The sequence below is a fragment of the Ranitomeya variabilis genome, chromosome 8 (genome assembly GCF_051348905.1).
Source record: "Ranitomeya variabilis isolate aRanVar5 chromosome 8, aRanVar5.hap1, whole genome shotgun sequence".
Classification (NCBI taxonomy): Eukaryota; Metazoa; Chordata; class Amphibia; order Anura; family Dendrobatidae; genus Ranitomeya; species Ranitomeya variabilis.
In genome coordinates this window covers 190786286-190807559 of record NC_135239.1, presented here as the reverse complement: position 1 = coordinate 190807559, position 21274 = coordinate 190786286, and the positions used below count along the sequence as shown (strand labels likewise).

Below are 21274 nucleotides of genomic sequence, written 5' to 3'. Positions count from 1 at the left end.
GACAAATTGCACAACATTTTTTGGGGACCAATTTCTTCTCTTACCATTGGGAAAATAAAAAATTGGGGGCGAAAAGATCATTTTTGTGAAAAAATATGATTTTTTATTTTTACGGCTCTGCATTATAAACTTCTGTGAAGCACTTGGTGGGTCAAAGTGCTCACCACACATCTAGATAAGTTCCTTAGGGGGTCTACTTTCCAAAATGGTGTCACTTGTAGGGGGTTTCAATGTTTAGGCACATCAGGGGCTCTCCAAACGCAACATGGCGTCCCATCTCAATTCCAGTCAATTTTGCATTGAAAAGTCAAATGGCGCTCCTTCCCTTCCAAGCTCTGCCATGCGCCCAAACAATGGTTTACACCCACATATGGGGTATCAGCGTACTCAGGACAAATTGTACAACAACTTTTGCAGTCTATTTTCTCCTGTTACCCTTGGTAAAATAAAACAAATTGGAGCTGAAATAAATTTTGTGTGAAAAAAAATTAAATGTTCATTTTTATTTAAACATTCCAAAAATTCCTGTGAAACACCTGAAGGGTTAATAAACTTCTTGAGTGTGGTTTTGAGCACCTTGAGGGGTGCAGTTTTTAGAATGGTGTCACACTTGGGTATTTTCTATCATACAGACCCCTCAAAATGACTTCAAATGAGATGTGGTCCCTAAAAAAAAATGGTGTTGTAAAAATGAGAAATTTCTGGTCAACTTTTAACCCTTATAACTCCCTAACAAAAAAAAATTTTGGTTCCAAAATTGTGCTGATGTAAAGTAGACATGTGGGAAATGTTACTTATTAAGTATTTTGCGTGACATATGTCTGTGATTTAAGGGCATAAAAATTCAAAGTTGGAAAATTGCAAAATTTTCAAAATTTTCGCCAAATTTCCGTTTTTTTCACAAATAAACGCAAGTTATATCGAAGAAATTTTACCACTATCATGAAGTACAATATGTCACAAGAAAACAATGTCAGAATCGCCAAGATCCGTTGAAGCGTTCCAGAGTTATAACCTCATAAAGGGACAGTGGTCAGAATTGTAAAAATTGGCCCGGTCATTAACGTGCAAACCACCCTTGGGGGTGAAGGGGTTAAGAATAAACTTGCTGTAATCACAGTCGTGCTTAAAAAAAGTTCATGAATATGAAGGGCTAGATTGCAGCATTTTTACCAGTCCGCTAGTGATTATCTCCTGATAGTGATAAGCAAAACTGTAGCAAGCAGCCCAGTAAGTGACACATTGTCTTTATATTATACTGCTCTCAGATTAGGTGGAAAAAAAAAAGTTGACAGATTCTTTTTAAGTGCTCTGGGCATGTCAAAGCACTTCCCAAACCTCTGTCTCCCAAGCTGTACTTCCTGTCCCGGCTCCACCTTCCTCTGCTTGACTGACAGACAACACTTCTCAATTTTGTGTGCAACCCAGCTATTCCTTTTTGGTTCCTTAATTTTCTGTTCGCTCCTCCTGCTGCGGTTCTGCTGCAACAGCTTCAATTGTTTTAACTGGACCTTCCTGCTGCACCAACATCATTTGTCCATTCTGCATAACAGCTGCTCACCTGGATCCAACAGGTGACACTGGAAGATTTTTAGCTCCAAAGCCTACATAATTATGAATCCAGCTCTGGAGTATAATACAAGCTGTGAGATGTTCTCTGATATTTGCTCTTCCTATAAAATCAGAAATTATTCAGCAACATTTACTTTCTCAAAAGCTACAGACAGAGTACCTCTTACACTGAACAAGGGACGACAGTGTAAGCGGTTTTATGGGAACCAATTTGTATGTTGGGTTTAATGGACCCGTAAGAACATTTTTAACATAGATTCTTGTATTACGCCATATACAAGTAGTTTTTATAATTCATTTTTTCATTTAATTATAAGAAACAAGCTAACCTTCCCAATAAAATTACCGCTCCCGTCACGCTTCATTAAATCCACAAAATCCGATCTTCTAAGGGACCCAGATCGCTATCACTGCGTCTGAAGCGGCGAGATTTAAATATATAAGGGCTATATATTGTTATCTGAAAAACCCTCAAAACAATTAACTAGAACAACAGAACTGGAATTACTAAAACTTTGTTTTAACTTTTCCTCTGATACAGTTTCCATCTTATGGTCCCGTTTGCCGCCTGAGATCACAAATTACTGTAATGAGGTTGGTCCCTGATAATCTTTGGACTTCAAGGGCACAGTTAAATAAATTTTCCTTTAATTATAAGCTGTGAAGCCAATGAATCGTATAAAATGACCATTTTAGCGAAACCTGATTGCTTTAAGCCGTGCAGTGTTAAAATAAATGCCCATCCTTGAACACTTTAGGCATAAAATGATCAATTTCTGATATATTGTTACAGTGGTGAAATCTCTATTTTGCTGATACAAAGCTCTGCATCTGCTGCATAGATGCAGACTGGAAAGATAGAATTCTGACTACCTGTAGCCACCACTAGAGGGAGCTTAAGAGCTGAGGTTATGTTGCTGGCTCCTAAGCTCCCTCTAGTGGTGGCTACAGGCAGTACCTTTTTACACATAGGTGTAGTGATGTTTTTATAGACGCTTGTCACCCAATAATATTATTTTTTTTTTTGTAAAGATATTGTGTGCCAGTCATGAAAAATCCAACATAAAAGCTGTAGGCAAAGTAAACTGGAAGTGCCAGTGAAGGTGTGAATACACTAAATCTGCTTCTTTCTAATACACTGACACCCCCCCCCCCCCCCCCCCAGTGCACTTTCAGCCTGATTTCCTTATTGCTTGTACTTTAGATTTCTCAGGACTGGCACATTGGATCTCTGCAAAATAGGTGTCATTTTAATCATGGGACAATCACTTATACAGTCATACCAATAGTTCTAAATGTAAAAAGTGTTGGCAGAGTCCCTTCTTTGGTTTTTCAGGGGATCTGGAGCTCTGTATCAATAAAACCCAAGACTTTACAGGGATTAAAGATGTAATCAATATAACTGAGCCATATTGACTGGCTGTGGATCCAGCAAAGGTTGCTCCAGCAGTCTGTCCCAGCCCCAGAGGTGATGACGTCACCATTTTCTGTAATTTATGCCCCTGGTAATGTTTTTATTTAGCCCAGACAATCCATTAAAGCAACTAATCTGCCTATGATTTGGTTTTTTTGACTGACATGGTGATAAAAATGTTGGAGGTACACTTTAATCCAACAGGAGAAACAGAAAAAAACTTGGCACTATCCATTGTGCATATACGGAGAAAACATAACGCCTTATAAACCAATGGAAAAAATGGCGGTGCACTGCTCAAAAGCTCCCACCATGGAGAGAAAAATGCAAAAATCAAGTAGTAGGCAATCAGCACTGCCGTATAAAAATATTTATTCATTAAAGTCCTTCTAAAAGAATGCGGTCAGGGAGAAGGAGCAGGTGCGGCTGGTCAGGCGACCGCTATTTCGCATATAGAGATGCTTCAACGAGTCGAACCCATGACAGTCTATAAGGCTGGTAACATGTCCATGTATTTTTGATGACCGAGGGGTCCGAGCAAAATCCCGAAGACTTGTCTGATGTTGATCCAAGGGTCGGAGATAATCCAGTGCTCTTACTAGTGAGCAGTGACTGTATCTGCCCTCTGCACTGCCCCAATGACTGGAAACCAGCGGCTACAGGGAGAATAAACCTCCATTTTCTCCCTGCAGCTGCTGCTCCAGTAAGCTGACTACACAGAAATTTAACACTAACCTGTAGATATCTGCAAGTAAATAGTGTTTTTGGAAATGAGGAGTTCCCTTTAAAAAATCCAATATGACATTAAAAACATGAAGCTGGGTGTCCAGTGACAAAATTTCAGCCATACTAAATTTTTTTGTCATTTTAGAATATTTTTCTAAGGTATTTTCTTTTTTTGTAAGGGAAAACCATATTTTCTTACTTATTATAATTATACTCTTATCAAACCTCTTTATTTTCCATAAAAGCTTTGAGCGTAAGGAATTGAAATGAAAGCTCGGTTTGTTTTTATTGTGTACTTTTTTGTTTCCAGAACAATGGTAATGTTTGATTTATGACGTCCATAAAGAGGTTATGCAAATATCTTAATTACTTTATACATTTCATTTTGAGTTAATGTGTCGAGTGCTTAGCGAAATCCTGCTTAGCGGAAGACTAAATAAATTATACAGTTTTAGGAAAGTTAAAACTAAAATTAAAAAAAAAAAATGGAAAAAGTTTACAATAGACAAATATGTGAGAAGACAAAAAAAAAGTTTTGCTGAGAATAATGAAATGCCATTTGTATCTGACGAAAAAAAAATCTTACAGGAAAGATTAAAGATTTGTGACAGATTTATAAGTAAAAAGATTTCAGTACGTGTATACCAGAGACATAATAGAAAAATGCCATCCTATTTATCACCTTTTCCTTGCACATGTCTGTCAATTACAGCAGAAATCTATGACATACTGTACTTTTTATGATTACAAACTGCACATGGTAATTTTAAAGAAATTGAAGACTTAGGACATCGGCAGTAATGTGCTTTACTCTGACTATTTATAATCTGGGCAAATAAAGTGAATTCGGCTTGAATTCTGATTTGTAAGAGCCAATAATAGCTTTTTCCCATTCTTTTATTGAAAGAGTTAATGCTATTCTCTGTATTGTCACAATGTGAATGTCGGTGATTGGCAGAATAGCTCTTGAAGGTTGTTGTGTTGCTGTTTTATTTAATTTCTCATAGATATGTAATTACAATACACAGTATATGAACAAATGTACTGGAACACCTCTCCTAATCAATTAATTTAGGTTTGTCATGTCATTCTGTCTCATTGACACCATTGTATAATATCCGGCCCCTCGTCTGCCAGTGTATAACATCCTGCCCCTCTCTCCCGGTTTATAACAACGTGCCCCTCTTCCCCGGTGTATATCATCTGACCCCTCACCCCCCTCGTGTATAACATCCGGCCCCTCTCTCACTCTGTATAACATCCGGTCCCTCTGCCCTAGTGCATAAGATCCTGCCCCTCTCCCCCAGTATATAACATCCGGCCCCTCACCCCTGGTGTATAACATCCAGCCCCTCACCCCCTGTGTATGACATCCATCCCCTCGCTCCCCCATATAACATCCGGCCCCTCTGCCCTAGTGCATAAGATCCGGGCCTTTTCCCCTGGTGTATAATATCCAGCCTCTTGCCCCCCCATGTAACATTCAGCCCCTCTGCCCTAGTGCATAAGATCTGGCCCCTCTCCCCTGGCGTATAACATCTGGCCCCTCACCTCTGGTGTATAACATCCAGCACCTCACCCCCTGTGTATGACATCCATCCCCTCGCTCCCCCCATATAACATCCGGCCCCTCTGCCCTAGTGCATAAGATCCGGGCCTTTTCCCCTGGTGTATAACATCCGGCCCTTCTCTCCCAGTGTATAACATCTGGCCCCTCTCCCATGGTGTATAAGATCTGGCCCATCACCCCCGGTGTATAACATCTGGCCCTCTGTCCCAGGGTATAACACCTGGCCCCTCTCTAATGGTGTATAAGATCCGGCCCCTCTCCCCCGGTGTATAGCATCTGGCACATCTCACCTGGTGTATAACATAGCCCCTCACCCCCTTGGGTATGACATCCATCCCCTCGCCCCTGGTGTATGACATCTGGCCCTTCTCCCCCAGTGTATAAGATCCAGCCCCTCTCCCCCAGTGTATAGCATCTGGTTTATAACATGCTGACAAGAAGTATAGTCAGGTAGCAGAGTCAAAACCAAGAAGGCCGCGAAGATACAAAATTGTCAGGCAGGAGTAATGTCAACCAACCGCTGCACGATCAGCTCTATCCTCACCTACTGTATTCTCACCCATCCCTTGTAGATTGTGAGCCCTCGCGGGCAGGGTCCTCACTCCTCCTGTACCAGTTATGACTTGTATTGTTCAAGATTATTGTACTTGTTTTTATTATGTATACCCCTCCTCACTTGTAAAGCGCCATGGAATAAATGGCGCTATAACAATAAATAATAATAATAATAATAATAATAATAATAATAATAATAATAAACCAGCCCAGGTGAAAACAGGAAAATACAAATACTAAATAGGAGCAAAACCTACACACCTTAACCAGCTATATCTGGCAGCTTCCAGCAGTAAGCTGAAAGATTTAGTAGGGTGTGGTGCTTTCCAATTGGCTGAAGCAGGGAACTATTAACTCCAGCTGGACTGTACACACCCCAATAATGCCAGACTCTCAGCCACCCTGACCTTAGTGGTTGGACAGAGCCTGCTCCACCCAGAGCTTCTGAATCTGACATCTGTCATATCACCGACGCCGCCCCTAGAGTGAATATGGTGGTGCCTGGTGACAGAAGTAGACATCGAAGGAGCATGTTCTGGTGACAGAACCACAGCAACTCAGCCAAAAAGTGGAGACCCTGTAAAGATACAGAGCAGGGTGACTGAGTGCTGAGGAGAAGAGGGCAGAAAAGTCACTAACGCTCTACTGACTCCATAACTGCAGAGTCCAAACCTCTTTTAGTATGAACATCAACACAAACACTGCGCCCCGCCGGAAGCTTCATGAACATCAGCACAAATACTGCACCCCGCCAGAAGCTTCATGAACATCAGCACAAACACTGTGCCCGCCGGAAGCTTCATGAACATCAGCACAAACACTGCGCCCCGCCGGAAGATTCATGGCCAAGCAGCTGCATGGAGTCTTACATCACCAAGTAGAATGCCTCGCATCGGATAGAGTACCCATCTGACTGCAATGTGCCAGCTCTCAAATTAGGGCTTTTTTCCAGAGGTTGAACTCAACCCCTTAGTTCCATTAAAATGAAGTCTTAATGTTTCTCCACGAGACATTTTGGACAGTTGTAGCTTCCAGCTTTGTGTGAACAGTTTGGGGAAGGTCCTTTTCTGTTCCCCATGACTGTGCCCGGTGCACAAAACGAAGTTCATAAAGAAAAGTTGGGGGAATTTGGTGTGGAAGAACGTGACCGGCTACACTGAGCCCGGACCTCTACCCCATCCAACAACTTTGGTATGAACTAGACTGGAGATTGCGAGCCCGGCTTCTCCACCAATATCAAGGTCTGACCTTACAAATGCTCTTCTGGATGAAGGGGCAAAAATTCCCTCAGACACCTCAAAAATCTTGTAAAAAGTATTCCCAGAAAAGTGAAATCTGTTAGAGCTGCTAAGGGGACCCGATTCTAATTCTATATTAATGCCTATTAATTTTAGAATGGAAGGTCACAAAAGCACCTGTAGGTGTAATGTGTAGGTGTCCCAATAATGTCCATGTAATATTAATGACTTGTACCTTTCCAAAATACCCGAACTACAAACTACAGGGCACAACTGTCATAACCAGTGCAAACCTATGACAAGGTTCACCCCATGTCCTTGTTCCTGCTCAATATTCCTTTGGGGCTTGACTAGATCTCGAATACTCCATGGGTTGTCCCAAAGCCGGACAAGTGCACTGGCTGTGGTCACTTAATAATCCCAAATGGTTCATTCTTGGGGTTGATTCACTCATTCGGATTAGGGAAGCAGTGGGAGGGTTTCATGATGACAGTGAAGGCACCTGCCTGCCTTTGGATTGGGAACTTATAACCTAATTTGCCTAAAGATGACTCCGCTCAGCACCTGCCGAGATGTGTTCTGCATGTCTTTATTTGTACTGTCTGGACTTTTCATAACAGATATGAAATGTGACATCTGAATATATGAAAACTGAATTCTACAGATGAAGCTTTGGTGATTTGTTTTCCAGACATATATGAATCTTCATCAGACTGTGAGCCGACTGATACAGTTCCTAGAAGCTGCCAAATTACCACTGATGTGGAACAGGTCACACAGGTCCTGGACCTTACAAAATTACGTAACTCTGAGGTTTGCGAAGATGGGAGACTAGTGTTATCAACAGAGACAGGTATGTTACATGCATCCAGACTGAAGACGAAATTGAAACTTTTTGAATGAACATTTATTTCTAAAACTGATATTTGTCCTTGAGGTTTTTTTTATGTTTCTAAAGGTGAAATTTTTCATACATTTTAAAACAATTATATTTTTCCTGTATATTTATGAATGAAGTTTGATAGAAGCTGATTAATTGACACTTTTCTATTGATGGAGATCCTAACGTCTTTTGTATCACTCTTTTTCACTAGTTTGGTTATTTTACATATCTCCCAACCATCTTTTTTTCATGGGAATGTCTTAGAGGAGGCGTGATTATGCAAATAAACCCTCAAGGTGGGAATTCCTGGTTTTGTGGTTTTTGTGCTGTTGGTCTAATCAGAACTAGGGTTTAAAAACATAATGCAAATGGAGACAGGTATACGTACCGTCATTGCTATAAGGGGGTGTAGAGATGATAGTCACACCCATGCCATGTTGCCTTAGGGGTCCCAAGGACCGTTCTGCTACATAGAAAAACAGTAGACCCCAATGTTATAAATACTACATAATACAATTGGGCCAGCCAATTTACTTCCATAATTTTTACATTTCCTAAGGGAGAAGGAAATATGATTGAACCTGAGCTGATAGCTGTGATCCCTTGCCTTAAGCCATATTTCACGGTTATCCATAGGATTGGGGATAATCTATTGATTGTTGGGGGGGCTGACTTTTGGGACCCCCAGTTATCCTGAGTATAAAGCTTTGGATCTTGATAGCCGAGCTCTGTAGGTTCTTGTCTGGAGGTGCGCAAGCTCAACCTCCACTTTATTCATACATGAGACTTCCGGTAAAAGCCAAATTGTGCACTCAACTATTTCCGGCATTGAATGTATAGGCGATGACTCATGATTCTGGGAATAGCTCTTTAACTCATGTATGCTAAAGCTGGCCATACACATTAGTTGGCTGTCAGCCGAATGATTGTTTGGCCCACAGCTATCTCAGCCCACTCTCCCAAACGCAGGAGCGCTCATTTGGTCGAGCACTCCAGTGTTATCTATGAGAAAGTCACTCAATGAACAATGCAATCGGCAATCTGAAATAGGACATTACTCCCAACCATGATTTGGCCGGTGCCACCATACACATTAGACCGTAGGCCGAACCCGTCGACATCAGTGGGTTGGGCTGACATAAGTGTAATGTGTATGGCCTGCTTAATTCCTTTCCACATATGTCTTTGTTGATTACATGCACTGCAGAGTCAAGGCACTGGGTAAATAGCCCAGAAACTGAGGGAATACCTTCTATCTGGGTCATAGATATAAGAAGTGCATCATACCCCTTGCCCTCTCTCCTATAACATCTGGAAAGCTCACAGAAAAAGGCAATAACTTCCTGGAGGAGTTGGTAAACATCCCAGGTGCCACATGACTCCCTCGAAAATGTTCCAGAAACAAGCACTTTCGAACGGTTTCCAGTGCCTGACTCCGGGTTGCTCCATTATAATAAGGAGCCATGTTTTCCAAGTGTACTTTCAAAGGGGGTTGGTAAGTGCCATGGAGGGGTTATGGTGTCAAAAGGCTGTGGTTACTACCACTAAGAAGTCTTCCAGATGACCAGCTCAAAAAGTTGGCACGTATGGTGCACAGGTAAAAGTCAATGGTCTCATCACTTCTTTAGTAAGGAAAACCAAGAGTCTCAACAAAAGGAGATTCAATAATCCCCGCATGTGTTGAGGCTTTCTAAAATCTGCAGCAGGGACTTGAACATAATTTACGAGCACCACCAGATGCTCAGATAACACCCGAGCATCCTTGGATAAGACGCTATCCGAGCACGTTCACTCATCACTAATGTTCGTCAACCATCATTCCACACATTAGAAGAAACACTGATAATATGGATGTCCTTCATCCTTGAACATTAGGCCGTTCAGTAATCAGGTAGCCTTTTCGGGGACCAGAAGTGTTCGGACTGATCATTTTTGGTCATGGATTGCACATGTTGTAAGGTTAATAGAAAACGCAGCTTAAACCAAAATCTACTTTTAACTCTCAGGGTTTCTAGCGGCAAGACACTGAGTTGGCAACCGCCATATATCAGAAAAACGACTTTTGCTGGCAGTCTGCGTTGTGATAAAGGAGAGATTTTGCAGACAGGGTGTGGGTACCGGAGATGAAGTATATTTACTGTCAGGATAGACTCGCTGCGCCGGCTGTTGTCACCGTGATTGAATATATGTGCTCGGACTACAGAACTATCACATGACATGATAGAAATACAAGCTGCTAAGAGTCACCCGGCGAGAACGCTCTCCGCTTCCGGCGCACCTGTCACCTAGACTTCTCCATTGTAGCACACGCGAAGGAGCACAAGGCAATCTTTTTATTTATTACTTGTAGAATATATGGTTGGCACAATTATTACCTCGCCGGTCTCTTCCCTCCCTCCTTGTCGTGACTTATATGTCAGCTCAAACAGTGGGGCTTAGAAGCTGTCTCAGAAATTGAAGAATTTTTAATTTTATTCGCTCTCGTGAACGTCTCTGAGGTTTCGTTATGTTTCTTAATTATCTTAATTAAAGCCAATATTCAGGTTCATTTTTTATCTACTTGATGGAAATTCTCTCTAGCTTTTTCTTTTCTCTCTTTTTTTTTGTTTTATTTGTTTATATCTTTATTTTGTATTAGTTCTATTTCTTTTCTAGAAAACATGGTTGACAACTAATGGCTAGCACCACTGTTTTATGTCCCAGTAGAGTTGTCAGACAGTTTTCCTAGATTCGCGAATAGCCTGATTTTTGTATCACTGCATAACTTGCTTACAATATAAGTTTACGGTGTCGTTTTTACAGGAATGCTCATATAAGTGCATTGCACAATTTGCTATGTAGTGAAGAAGGGCCAGCTTGCTGCACATTTTAGCTTTTGCATTGTAAGGAATGAAATCCTCTGCTAAATCTTCAGCGTAAAATTAACCTACAGTGGATTTCAAATCCGCACTGTTTCTCATTTTATACGGCAGATTGAATTCTGGGATAAGTGGCGCTGGGTGGGGTCATCCTCAAAGAAAGTAAGTCCAACATTATTATTATGGGAACCTGTCATGTTAAAAATAATATCTGATTTGTAGGCAGGATGTTACAGACCTGGAGGCGCCAATCAGATTGATAGACATCTTTTTCGGAAAAGTTTCAATAAAACTTGCATTTTATACACTAAAACCCCTTTTGTTTGTATGCATGATGCATGAGTCCAGTGGGCGGCCCTATCTAGTGACTGACGGTTTTTCCTGTATAACTGTGCTAGTAGGACCGCCCACTGGACTCCTATGCCTATAAAACGCCAGGGATTTCAATGAATAAAATACAAGTTATACTGAATATTTTCCAACAAACCGATCATTCTGCTTGGCTTCTTCTCTACCATGCTGTCCAACGATTAAACTGAATATACAATGTGAGAAGTTCCCTTTACCTGGATCAATATTTTTTAGGCCCACTTCACATGTGCGCATAAAAACCCTTCCTTGTGGGACGTTCCATTTTCACCATCCGTTTGCTTTTTTTCAACATCCGTGTGTAAGTTTTTTTAATCCGTGTGCTATCCATGTGTATGTTGGTGTAGTCCATGTGCTGTCCATGTGACAAGTACATATTACGTACACATACGTAATATTATAATGCATTCAAGAAATTACTGATTTTTAAGTGTTATAGAATGATGTCCAAATATAATAGATACATGGATAGATAGATAGATAGCTTGGAGTGCTTTCTATTAAGCCAAATAAATAATTAAATGAAAAAAACGATGTGGGTTCTCCCTATATTTTGATACCAGCAAAGGTAAAGCAGACAGCTGTGAGCTGATATTATCAGGCTGGGGAGGTCCATGACTATTGGGCCCTTCCCAGCCTAAAATTACCATTGTCTTCTGAATGTCTGAAGAGCGGTAATGTTACTGACATCACCACTCTTCAGAATCGCTGGGTCTCACCCTGAGCAGTGGGACCCGAAAGTCGCTGTAGGCAAGGGCTGTGGAGCATCTGATAGACACCTCCTCATGACTAGCCCAAGGGCTTGATGCCAGCTGTATTTCGGACTCATCATGTGATGCTCCACATCTGGGGCAGCTGAGGGCTGGTATTTTTAGGCTGGGAAGGACCCAATAACCAGGGACCTTCCCAGTCTGATAATATCAGCTCTCAGCTGTCTGCTTTACCTTTGCTGCGTTCAAAAAGTAAGGGGGAAAACACATTATTTTTTTTTTCATTTAATTATTTATTTATTTGGCTCAATAGAAAGTACCACAAGCTGTTTAACTATCTATCTATTATCTTTGCACATCACTTAAAGATCTTTATTTCTTAAATCATTATATTTCGGCACGTATCAAATGGATGTCACACTGATGTCATCCTTGTGCTTTACATGTTTTACACAAAACCCTATGGGTCTGTGTGATCCGTGCTGTCGGTAAAAAGTGGACATTTATCTGTGTGGTTCACACTGACAACGTGTGAAAATATGGACATATGCACAGCCCCATAGATTATAATGGGTGTGCGTGCGTGCGTGCGTGCGTGCTTGTGTCCAATAAGGGTGAAAACTGACTCCACATGTACCGGAAACACAAATATGCGAACGAGGCTTTAAAAAGATTGTCCACTACTTTAATATTGATGGTCTATCCTTGGGATAGGTCATCATTGTTTGATTGATGGGTGTGTAACCCCCGGCGCCAGCACAGATCAGCTCTTCCCGGTGTCTGTGACAGACGGAACTGCTCAGGTATGGAGCTGCACAGCACAGCTCTGTTGGTGGAATAGTTGCATAGACTAGGTACTGCAAATCCACACCCTATTGATTTGAATAGGTGGGAAATGGGCAGTACCCTGCCGCGGCCACCATAGAGTTGAAAAATCTGTTGTGTAGCGCCTGGAAGAGCTGATCGGCTGGGATGCTGGGTGTCACACCCACGTCAGACATTTATAACCTATACTAATGATAGACCATCAATGTAATATTAGTGGGTAACCTCTTTAACCATTTTTATGGAAGCCATCATCTTTAGAGCCTTGTTTTGTAAGATTTACTTATTTGTGTTTGTTTGTTTTTTTTTACAAATGGTGGCAACATTTTGTTAGAAAATCTCACAGATGTTAATATAACGATCAGGGTATTACTGTATGTTATTACCCTTTCCTTGTAAAGAGCAAACATATTTTCTGCACTGTACAGTCCCTGACCCCAATGGGGCTCACACTCTGTTTTCACTGCTTTTTAGATGTACAAAGTGCATGCAGATGATGTTCTTGGTCAAATTTGAACCCAGGACCGCAATGCTAACCATCAAGACACTGATCAATGCAGTATTATGTACGGTCAGTGCTATATGGTAACGAGGTGGATTTTTAAAGCTCCCGGTATGAGCAATTGTTGAGCAGCAAAGACAGATACTGGTAGCGGAGCATAATGGATAGGCTGGAGCAATGGCTGGTTAGCAACTGGACTAGTAGGGTAAGAGGCAGATCCCAGGGTAGTCGAAGAAGAGTTTGAGTAATTGCACAGCAGATAAGACTTGAAGATGTAGCAGAGCTCAGCAAAGTAGCGTAGCTGAGTAGATCAGAAGACTCACAGTAGTGAAGTAGCACAGCTCAATTATGTAGAAAAGTTGAGCATTTCAAGTGACACTGCAATGTAGCAGAGCCCAGCAATGTAGCAAAGTAGAGTGTTTCAAGTGACTCACTGATGCAGCAGAGTCCAGCTACAGTACAGCAAAGTTGAGTAGGACAAGTGACTTACAGTAATGGAGCAGTAGAGTCCAGCAGAATAGTAGAGTTGAGTAGGTCAAAAGGTTAAATTAATGTAGCAGATACCAACGTTATCGCAGAGTCGAGAAGATCAGATTGCTCCAGTAGTGTAGCAGAATCCAATAGTATGCTAGTAACGACAACCATTCCAAGTACCTGAATACTCAGTCAGCGTGCTGCCCACTGATTGTAAGACATGAGAGCGTAACACTAAAAATGCTCACCGGGTGACCATGATAACCCGACAACCCCAGAAACAGAGAGAGTTGGCCACCAAAGATGAAGTTGGCTGGTGATGAAGATGAAAAGCCTGGTGTGGAGCTGGTATAGGTGAGTAACGCTTACTATATATTGGCCAAATATTTCCATGAAAACATCTAGATTACAATACAGTGTCACTATCATCATATACTGCAAAAGTAATACATATTATAATGTTTAAATAGTAATGCCACACGATGTTCGAGGAAATACCACCATATAATGGTCAAACTATACCATACAGTGACCATAAATCAGCTCTGTTTGTATAATAATAACATTGTGTAAGAAAAATGATACCGTTATACAACCTGCAGTCAGCCGCGGAATCCCATTATGGATGTATATTTTTTTTATATATTTTTTAAACATGTGATAGAACCTAAAAACCCTAAAACAACGCTATGAAAACTTCCGAGCTCAAGTTCTTCAGGCTCAGCCCACACTAGAGCTTCCAATTTGCAGTAAATCATTTAGGTAATGTGCATATTAATGTTACCATTGCGCTGATTTCCAATCCCCACGTCGTTGCCGGCGCTTCTTGATCAGGTAAGATTTGCCGCATTTCATATTCCTTCCACTAATTGAACAGAGTCAGGTCTTGTTATTTAATAGAAGAGTTCAAGTCACTAATGACAGCATGTATTGCTCCACTGAGTTTGCATCAAAACCCAGTCATTTACTTTAAAATTACAAGCTGCAAGAAATGTATTTATTTCCTCCCTAGTAACGTTAGAGATTCACGATCATCATTTTAATTAAAGAAGTTTTGGAATTCACTTCAAACACTTCAACTTTCCTGAGTTTAGAGAGAAATTAATCTAGAGGCAGAAGGGCGGCTTTTTTGTGCTTTTTTTTTCTGGCATGTTATGTATTAAATGGTAAGTGTTGTCTACTTATGGCGACAGAAGAAGTTTTCTTTTTCACTAGACTACAGATTTAATGCAGCTGTCAATTTACTAAGAGGCAAAGACATCAACGAGCTGGCATATTGTGAACATGATGATTTTCCGTGACAGCGTCCACAGGGATCTCAAGAGCCTCTTATTGGAGGTAAAGACCCCCATAGTTGTTGGACAAACAATGGCTATCTCCCCCGAATTGCCCAATCACAAGAATGCCTGGCTTGGAGGACAGCGCTTCTGTTCTCTAAGACACTGTCATGAGGTTAGCCAGAAGACCACAGCGTCTGATTGTTTCTACTACTGTGCTGAATAGAAGCACTTCACCTTCTTTTCTAACGGTGTAAATTTATTTTGGAAGAACAGGGGTTAATCTGCACTGTTGAGAGCTTTGGGAGTCTGAGCTCTCAGTTGAGCACTGTTAGCCACTCCCATCTCATATAATCTGGGTCCTGACTGACACAGATTGTCAGAGCTAGCTTATGCTGCATGTCTGGGAGGATAGTAGTGGGTGATTATAGGAGAAGGCACTTGGTGGATTTACAGTGCCTACAAGTAGTATTCAACCCCCTGCAGATTTAGCAGGTTTACACATTTGGAATTAACTTGGCATTGTGACATTTGGACTGTAGATCAGCCTGGAAGTGTGAAATGCACTGCAGCAAAAAAGAATGTTATTTCTTTGTTTATTTTTTTTTTAAATTGTGAAAAGTTTTTTCAGAGGGTCATTTATTATTCAACCCCTCAACCCACCAGAATTCTGTTTGGTTCCCCTAAAGTATTAAGAAGTAGTTCAGGCACAAAGAACAATGAGCTTCACATGTTTGGATTAATTATCTCTTTTTCCAGCCTTTTCTGACTATTTAAGACCCTCCCCAAACTTGTGAACAGCACTCAAACATGGCCAACATGGGACAGACAAAGGAGCATTCCAAGGCCATCAGAGACAAGATCGTGGAGGGTCACAAGGCTGGCAAGGGGTACAAAACCCTTTCCAAGGAGTTGGGCCTACCTGTCTCCACTGTTGGAAGCATCATCCGGAAGTGGAAGGCTTATGGAACTACTGTTAGCCTTCCACGGCCTGGACAGCCTTTGAAAGTTTCCTCCCGTGCCGAGGCCAGGCTTGTCCGAAGAGTCAAGGCTAACCCAAGGACAACAAGGAAGGAGCTCCGGGAAGATCTCATGGCAGTGGGGACATTGGTTTCAGTCAATACCATAAGTAACGTACTCCACCGCAATGGTCTCCGTTCCAGACGAGCCCGTAAGGTACCTTTACTTTCAAAGCGTCATGTCAAGGCTTGTCTACAGTTTGCTCATGATCACTTGGAGGACTCTGAGACTGACTGGTTCAAGGTTCTCTGGTCTGATGAGACCAAGATCGAGATCTTTGGTGCCAACCACACACGTGACGTTTGGAGACTGGATGGCACTGCATACGACCCCAAGAATACCATCCCTACAGTCAAGCATGGTGGTGGCAGCATCATGCTGTGGGGCTGTTTCTCAGCCAAGGGGCCTGGCCATCTGGTCCGCATCCATGGGAAGATGGATAGCACGGCCTACCTGGAGATTTTGGCCAAGAACCTCCGCTCCTCCATCAAGGATCTTAAGATGGGTCGTCATTTCATCTTCCAACAAGACAACGACCCAAAGCACACAGCCAAGAAAACCAAGGCCTGGTTCAAGAGGCAAAAAATCAAGGTGTTGCAGTGGCCTAGTCAGTCTCCTGACCTTAACCCAATTGAAAACTTGTGGAAGGAGCTCAAGATTAAAGTCCACATGAGACACCCAAAGAACCTAGATAACTTGGAGAAGATCTGCATGGAGGAGTGGGCCAAGATAACTCCAGAGACCTGTGCCGGCCTGATCAGGTCTTAGAAAAGACGATTATTAGCTGTAATTGCAAACAAAGGTTATTCCACAAAATATTAAACCTAGGGGTTGAATAATAATTGACCCACACTTTTATGTTTAAAATTTATAAAAATTTAACTGAGCAACAAAACTTTTTGGTTTGTAAGATTTATGCATCTGTTAATAAATCCTGCTCTTGTTTGAAGTTTGAAGGCTCTAACTTATTTGCATCTTATTAAACCTGCAAAATCTGCAGGGGGTTGAATACTACTTGTAGGCATTGTATATGTGACTGTTATTTGGTTTTGTGAATGTGATAATCACCTTTCTTCTCCTACTTTGGTTTTACCCCATTTTCCCCTCACCGGTGCATACCTCTGTTACATGTGAGTGAATATTTGAATGCCTGGTATTTTCTGTTTCCCCTGTTCGTGCTACCTTGTTCATCAGGTTGATGTACTATGATGCACTACTACTCCCCTCTTCCCTGGGTGAGGGAAGGGTACAGACGGAAGGCGGATTCAGGAGATAAGGCAAGATACATGGCCCCGACATCTTCACTTTCGGAAGTAAGCTAGGGCGCCCCCTAGCAATAGGAACAGGCAAATAGCCCATAGTCCCGGGTCACCTGACAACAGGGTCAAGACAGACACTCTTCTGAAAGCGGAATTATCTCCAGAGAGAACAGAGGGATCGGCCCCTGAAATCTAGCAGGTCAGATTCTTATCTCCTCAAACATCACCTGTTGGGGAGAGTCATAGTCCCCCCATATACCTTAGGCTGTCAGCTGATCACACCGATATGGGCGGCTTGGCCCACTTTACTCTAATGTGTATGGTGTATGGTGGCTTTAATTCACTTGTCCTCCACTTTAGCAATAATAAGTCAACCAGATTGTTGTTAGAAAGGAACAGATGTTACAAGGCTCATTAGGGTTGGACACTGACTGTATAGGATGGCTTCCTCCAAAAGGTGATGCTACAGAAAGGGCTATCTCCCTTCTGGAGGAAAGCTAATTTGCAACTTTTTTTCTGAGAAGCAATGTCTGGTCACTAAGACTAAATCCTGAACAACAAGAGTGAGGCTATGTGCCCACGTTGCGGATTCATGTGCTGATTTTTCAGCACTGTTATTGAAAAATCCGCAGGTAAAACGCACTGTGGATTATGTGCGGATTTCACCTGCGGTTTTACACCTGCGGATTCCTATTGAGGTGCAGGTGTAAAACGCTGCGGAATCCGCACAAAGAATTGACATGCTGCAGAATAAACAACGCAGCGTTTCCGCACGGTATTTTCCGCACCATGGGCACTGTGGATTTGGTTTTCCATAGGTTTACATGGTGCTGAAAACCTGATGGAAAACTGCTGCGAATCCGCAGTGGCCAAACCGCTGCGGATCCGCAGGCAAATCCGCACCGTGTGCACATAGCCTCAGAGGGGTTGTCCATGACTGTGATACTAATGATCTATTGATTTTAGTAGTCTGGGACGACCCCTTAAATGATTTTTATATAGCTCATGTGTCTATAAATATGTTTGGTCCAAACATACAACAATTTTTGTTCTCCTTAATGTTGGGCACCAGGGACAGGAAGGACAAAGAACTTTGGGGTATATGAACACAATTCTTTTTCAGGCGGGACAAACCCACTGAGGTTTTCATGAGAAAGACGCTTTCAACTAATTTTCTTTTGCACAAATGATTCCTTCAATTTGTGACTTTTTAAAGTTTATTTTATAGTTATTCGCCTGTGGTTTTTTTTTTAAATTTTGTCACTGTGCACAAGGTTTAGCGTTGCCAGATGGTTTCAACTGATTTGTCAATTGATACTTTTAAAAAGCGTTGCAACAATTTTTGAACAACTGGCAAAATTTGCACAAATATTTTTTTTTTCGTCTATACAGTGACCCTTTGTAAGTCAAATTTTATTTTTGCATATTTTGCAATGCTAAAAAGTCTTAATAATAGGTTAAACATAAAACATAATGACCATTTCTAATTTTGCACAAAATTTGAACTTTGAAATTTGAAAATTGAAATGTGAACCGAGTGGGCCATTTTGAAGAATTGGCCTGCAAAAAAAGCAGCTAATAACACAAGACAAATAAAAAAAATGCAAATGATAAATCTGGTCCAAAGTTTATTACAAAGTTGCAAAACTTAATAATTAAACTTTATATTAATAAACCTCCACCAATTATTCCCTGCTTCTGTTTATTGCAGAGCACCAATCCTCTGCTCCCTTTACACTGTTGAGTTACTAAAATCCTGAAGGCCTTTTTCCACCTTTTGAGGTTGTAATCTCGATCAGTAGTGCCCTATGCAGCGCCCCCTAGTGGAGGGTAAAGTTACTACAATTAAGTAAGGCATCTGGATCAACGCTTAAGCAACTGTACAGAGCACAATTTCCTAATTAAACACATAGATAAATTCTCAGCTTTTACCTTCTCCTGTTTTCTTGAAAGTTTTACAAAACAGGAGGTACAATTTAATCCCAAGTACCATCTCTTCTCTAAATGTTAATTAAACACTTAACCTAAAGTGCCTTCTTTTAATCTAGCTTATATTTATTAATGTGTTGCTTGCTGAATGGGTAAGGTGAAAGATTCATTTCTTACAGCTATGTTAATAATAATTGGTATATTTGGATGACATTTCATTATTCATCTATGCTCAAGTGATCTGACAAAACCTAATAAAGGAAGGACTGTACGTGGATGCAATAGTTGGTGATTTGTTTCCAAACTTTTCTATCACTTTTTCAGAATTACCATTTTAAGACCATGTAAACCGGCACCTTATTTTTTATTGTTAATTTGCTTCATAAATGCAAAGCTACCTTCCAAATAGTCTTCAATAAAAGAAAAATCTACCACTTTACTCCATGAGCTATCTGCCTGCTTTGCAAAAGCTTTGCAAAAATGTTGCAAATGTGGCACAACTCATGCTCCTGTGGCTCCTTATGCTTTCCCTCTGCCTTGTCTACGTGTTAGGCTACTTTCACACATCAGGTTTTTGCCATCAGGCACAATCCGTCGAATGTTGGAAAAACCGGATCCGTTGCAGATTGTGAAAAACTGATGCGACGGATGCGTTTTTTCGACGGATCCGACTAGCATATCCAGATAATTGGATAAAAAAAATTGGAGCATGCTCAGTGTGGTGCAATATGTATATATCTATATGTGTGTAGTGACATATGTCTAGGGTTATATGTGTAACTAGCAGTAGTTGAACATCTGTTCTGAAACTGCAGGCCTCACAGAGGTCACAGCATACATATCTTGAGAAGGCAGACTACTGTCTCCACTCTCACCAGGAGGTCATGCTGGGAGCCAAGAAAAAGGGAAACATTTGACACCTCCTAGCTCTTTGAAGAGAGATGTCAATTACAGCCTGACACCATCTATCTGTGAGAACTTTTACACAAGGAATCTCAGAGCAAATAATATATTCATTGTGGGAGCGGCCGCAGTCAATTCAAAAGCAAGCAATTATGATATTAACCTGAGGGTCTGGTCTGGAAATCTGACCTCTAGACTAAAGCTAACAATTAGGACTGTATACATAGAATCGTGTTCACATGTGAGGGCAGCCAAGCTGATGTTTTCCACCAACTCCATATTCACCCCCCCTCAGGGAGCAGAAAGCAGACTACAAAGTTAGATGCTTCTGTAAGCTTTCTCCTGTTTATTTTATACTGTTTTGCATACCTGTATGTCTTTTTATTATTTTTATACCTTTTTTTACTGTAAGCACTGAACCTTTTTGTAGTAAAGCATAAAACTTTATCAAGTTGAACCTTGAATGTTCTAAAAGAATCCATAGCCTTAAACTTTATGATCCGTATGATTGGTTGACAGTATTAGTAGTATTTCCGGGACTCATCGCCTGTGTATTCGGTGAGTGGTGGCAGTGTGTATGAGCGGGTGTGTGGCCTTGGTCGGTGTGTGATTTATGCTCCCATTACAGCATAGGACAGAGGTTGGATGCTGGGGAGATAGATTTACCCTTGCAGGCACAACCCCAATTCACATGCTGAGAGCGGTCACGTGACAAATTAGTGACAGTTAGAGTGGGATCCATGACACTCAGTTTAAAAATACGGAATCTGGGGCTGGAATCTATCATTTTCTGGATCTGGCACCTTCCGGCTCCCATAGGCTTCCATTCTATCAAACAGCCGGAAGCACCAGATCCGGCACTTCCGGCTTTTTCGCCGGAGACAAAAAAGTTACTATGTACGTTTTTTCCAAAAACCGGAAACGGCAGATTTGCCGCTTCCGGCGAAAACCGGACTAAACACAAGGTCATCCGGCGCAATCCGGTGCTAATATAAGTCTATGGGAAAAAAAAACGGATCCGGCGGCAACATTCGCCAAATCCGTTTTTTTTTTTTAATTAGCCGGATTGAGCCTGACGGCGAAAACCTGATGTGTGAAAAAAGCCTTAGAGATAGCAGGAGGTGGGATTTGTACACAGATCTGCTGAGGAGTGGGAAGAAAATATCTTAACCTCTTAGTGACCACCAATA

General features: G+C 41.5%; 1 protein-coding gene across 4 annotated transcripts in view; it reads left to right on the top strand.

Annotated features, from left to right (window-relative positions):
- Positions 1-21274, top strand: part of CFAP20DC (CFAP20 domain containing) — a 398952-nt gene that overhangs the window by 166382 nt on the left and 211296 nt on the right. For all 4 annotated transcript variants that reach the window (XM_077278690.1, XM_077278691.1, XM_077278693.1 and 1 more), the window contains exon 8: positions 7767-7928. In XM_077278690.1, the coding sequence (XP_077134805.1) occupies positions 7767-7928 (162 nt within the window). The remainder of the gene's footprint in view (positions 1-7766; positions 7929-21274) is intronic.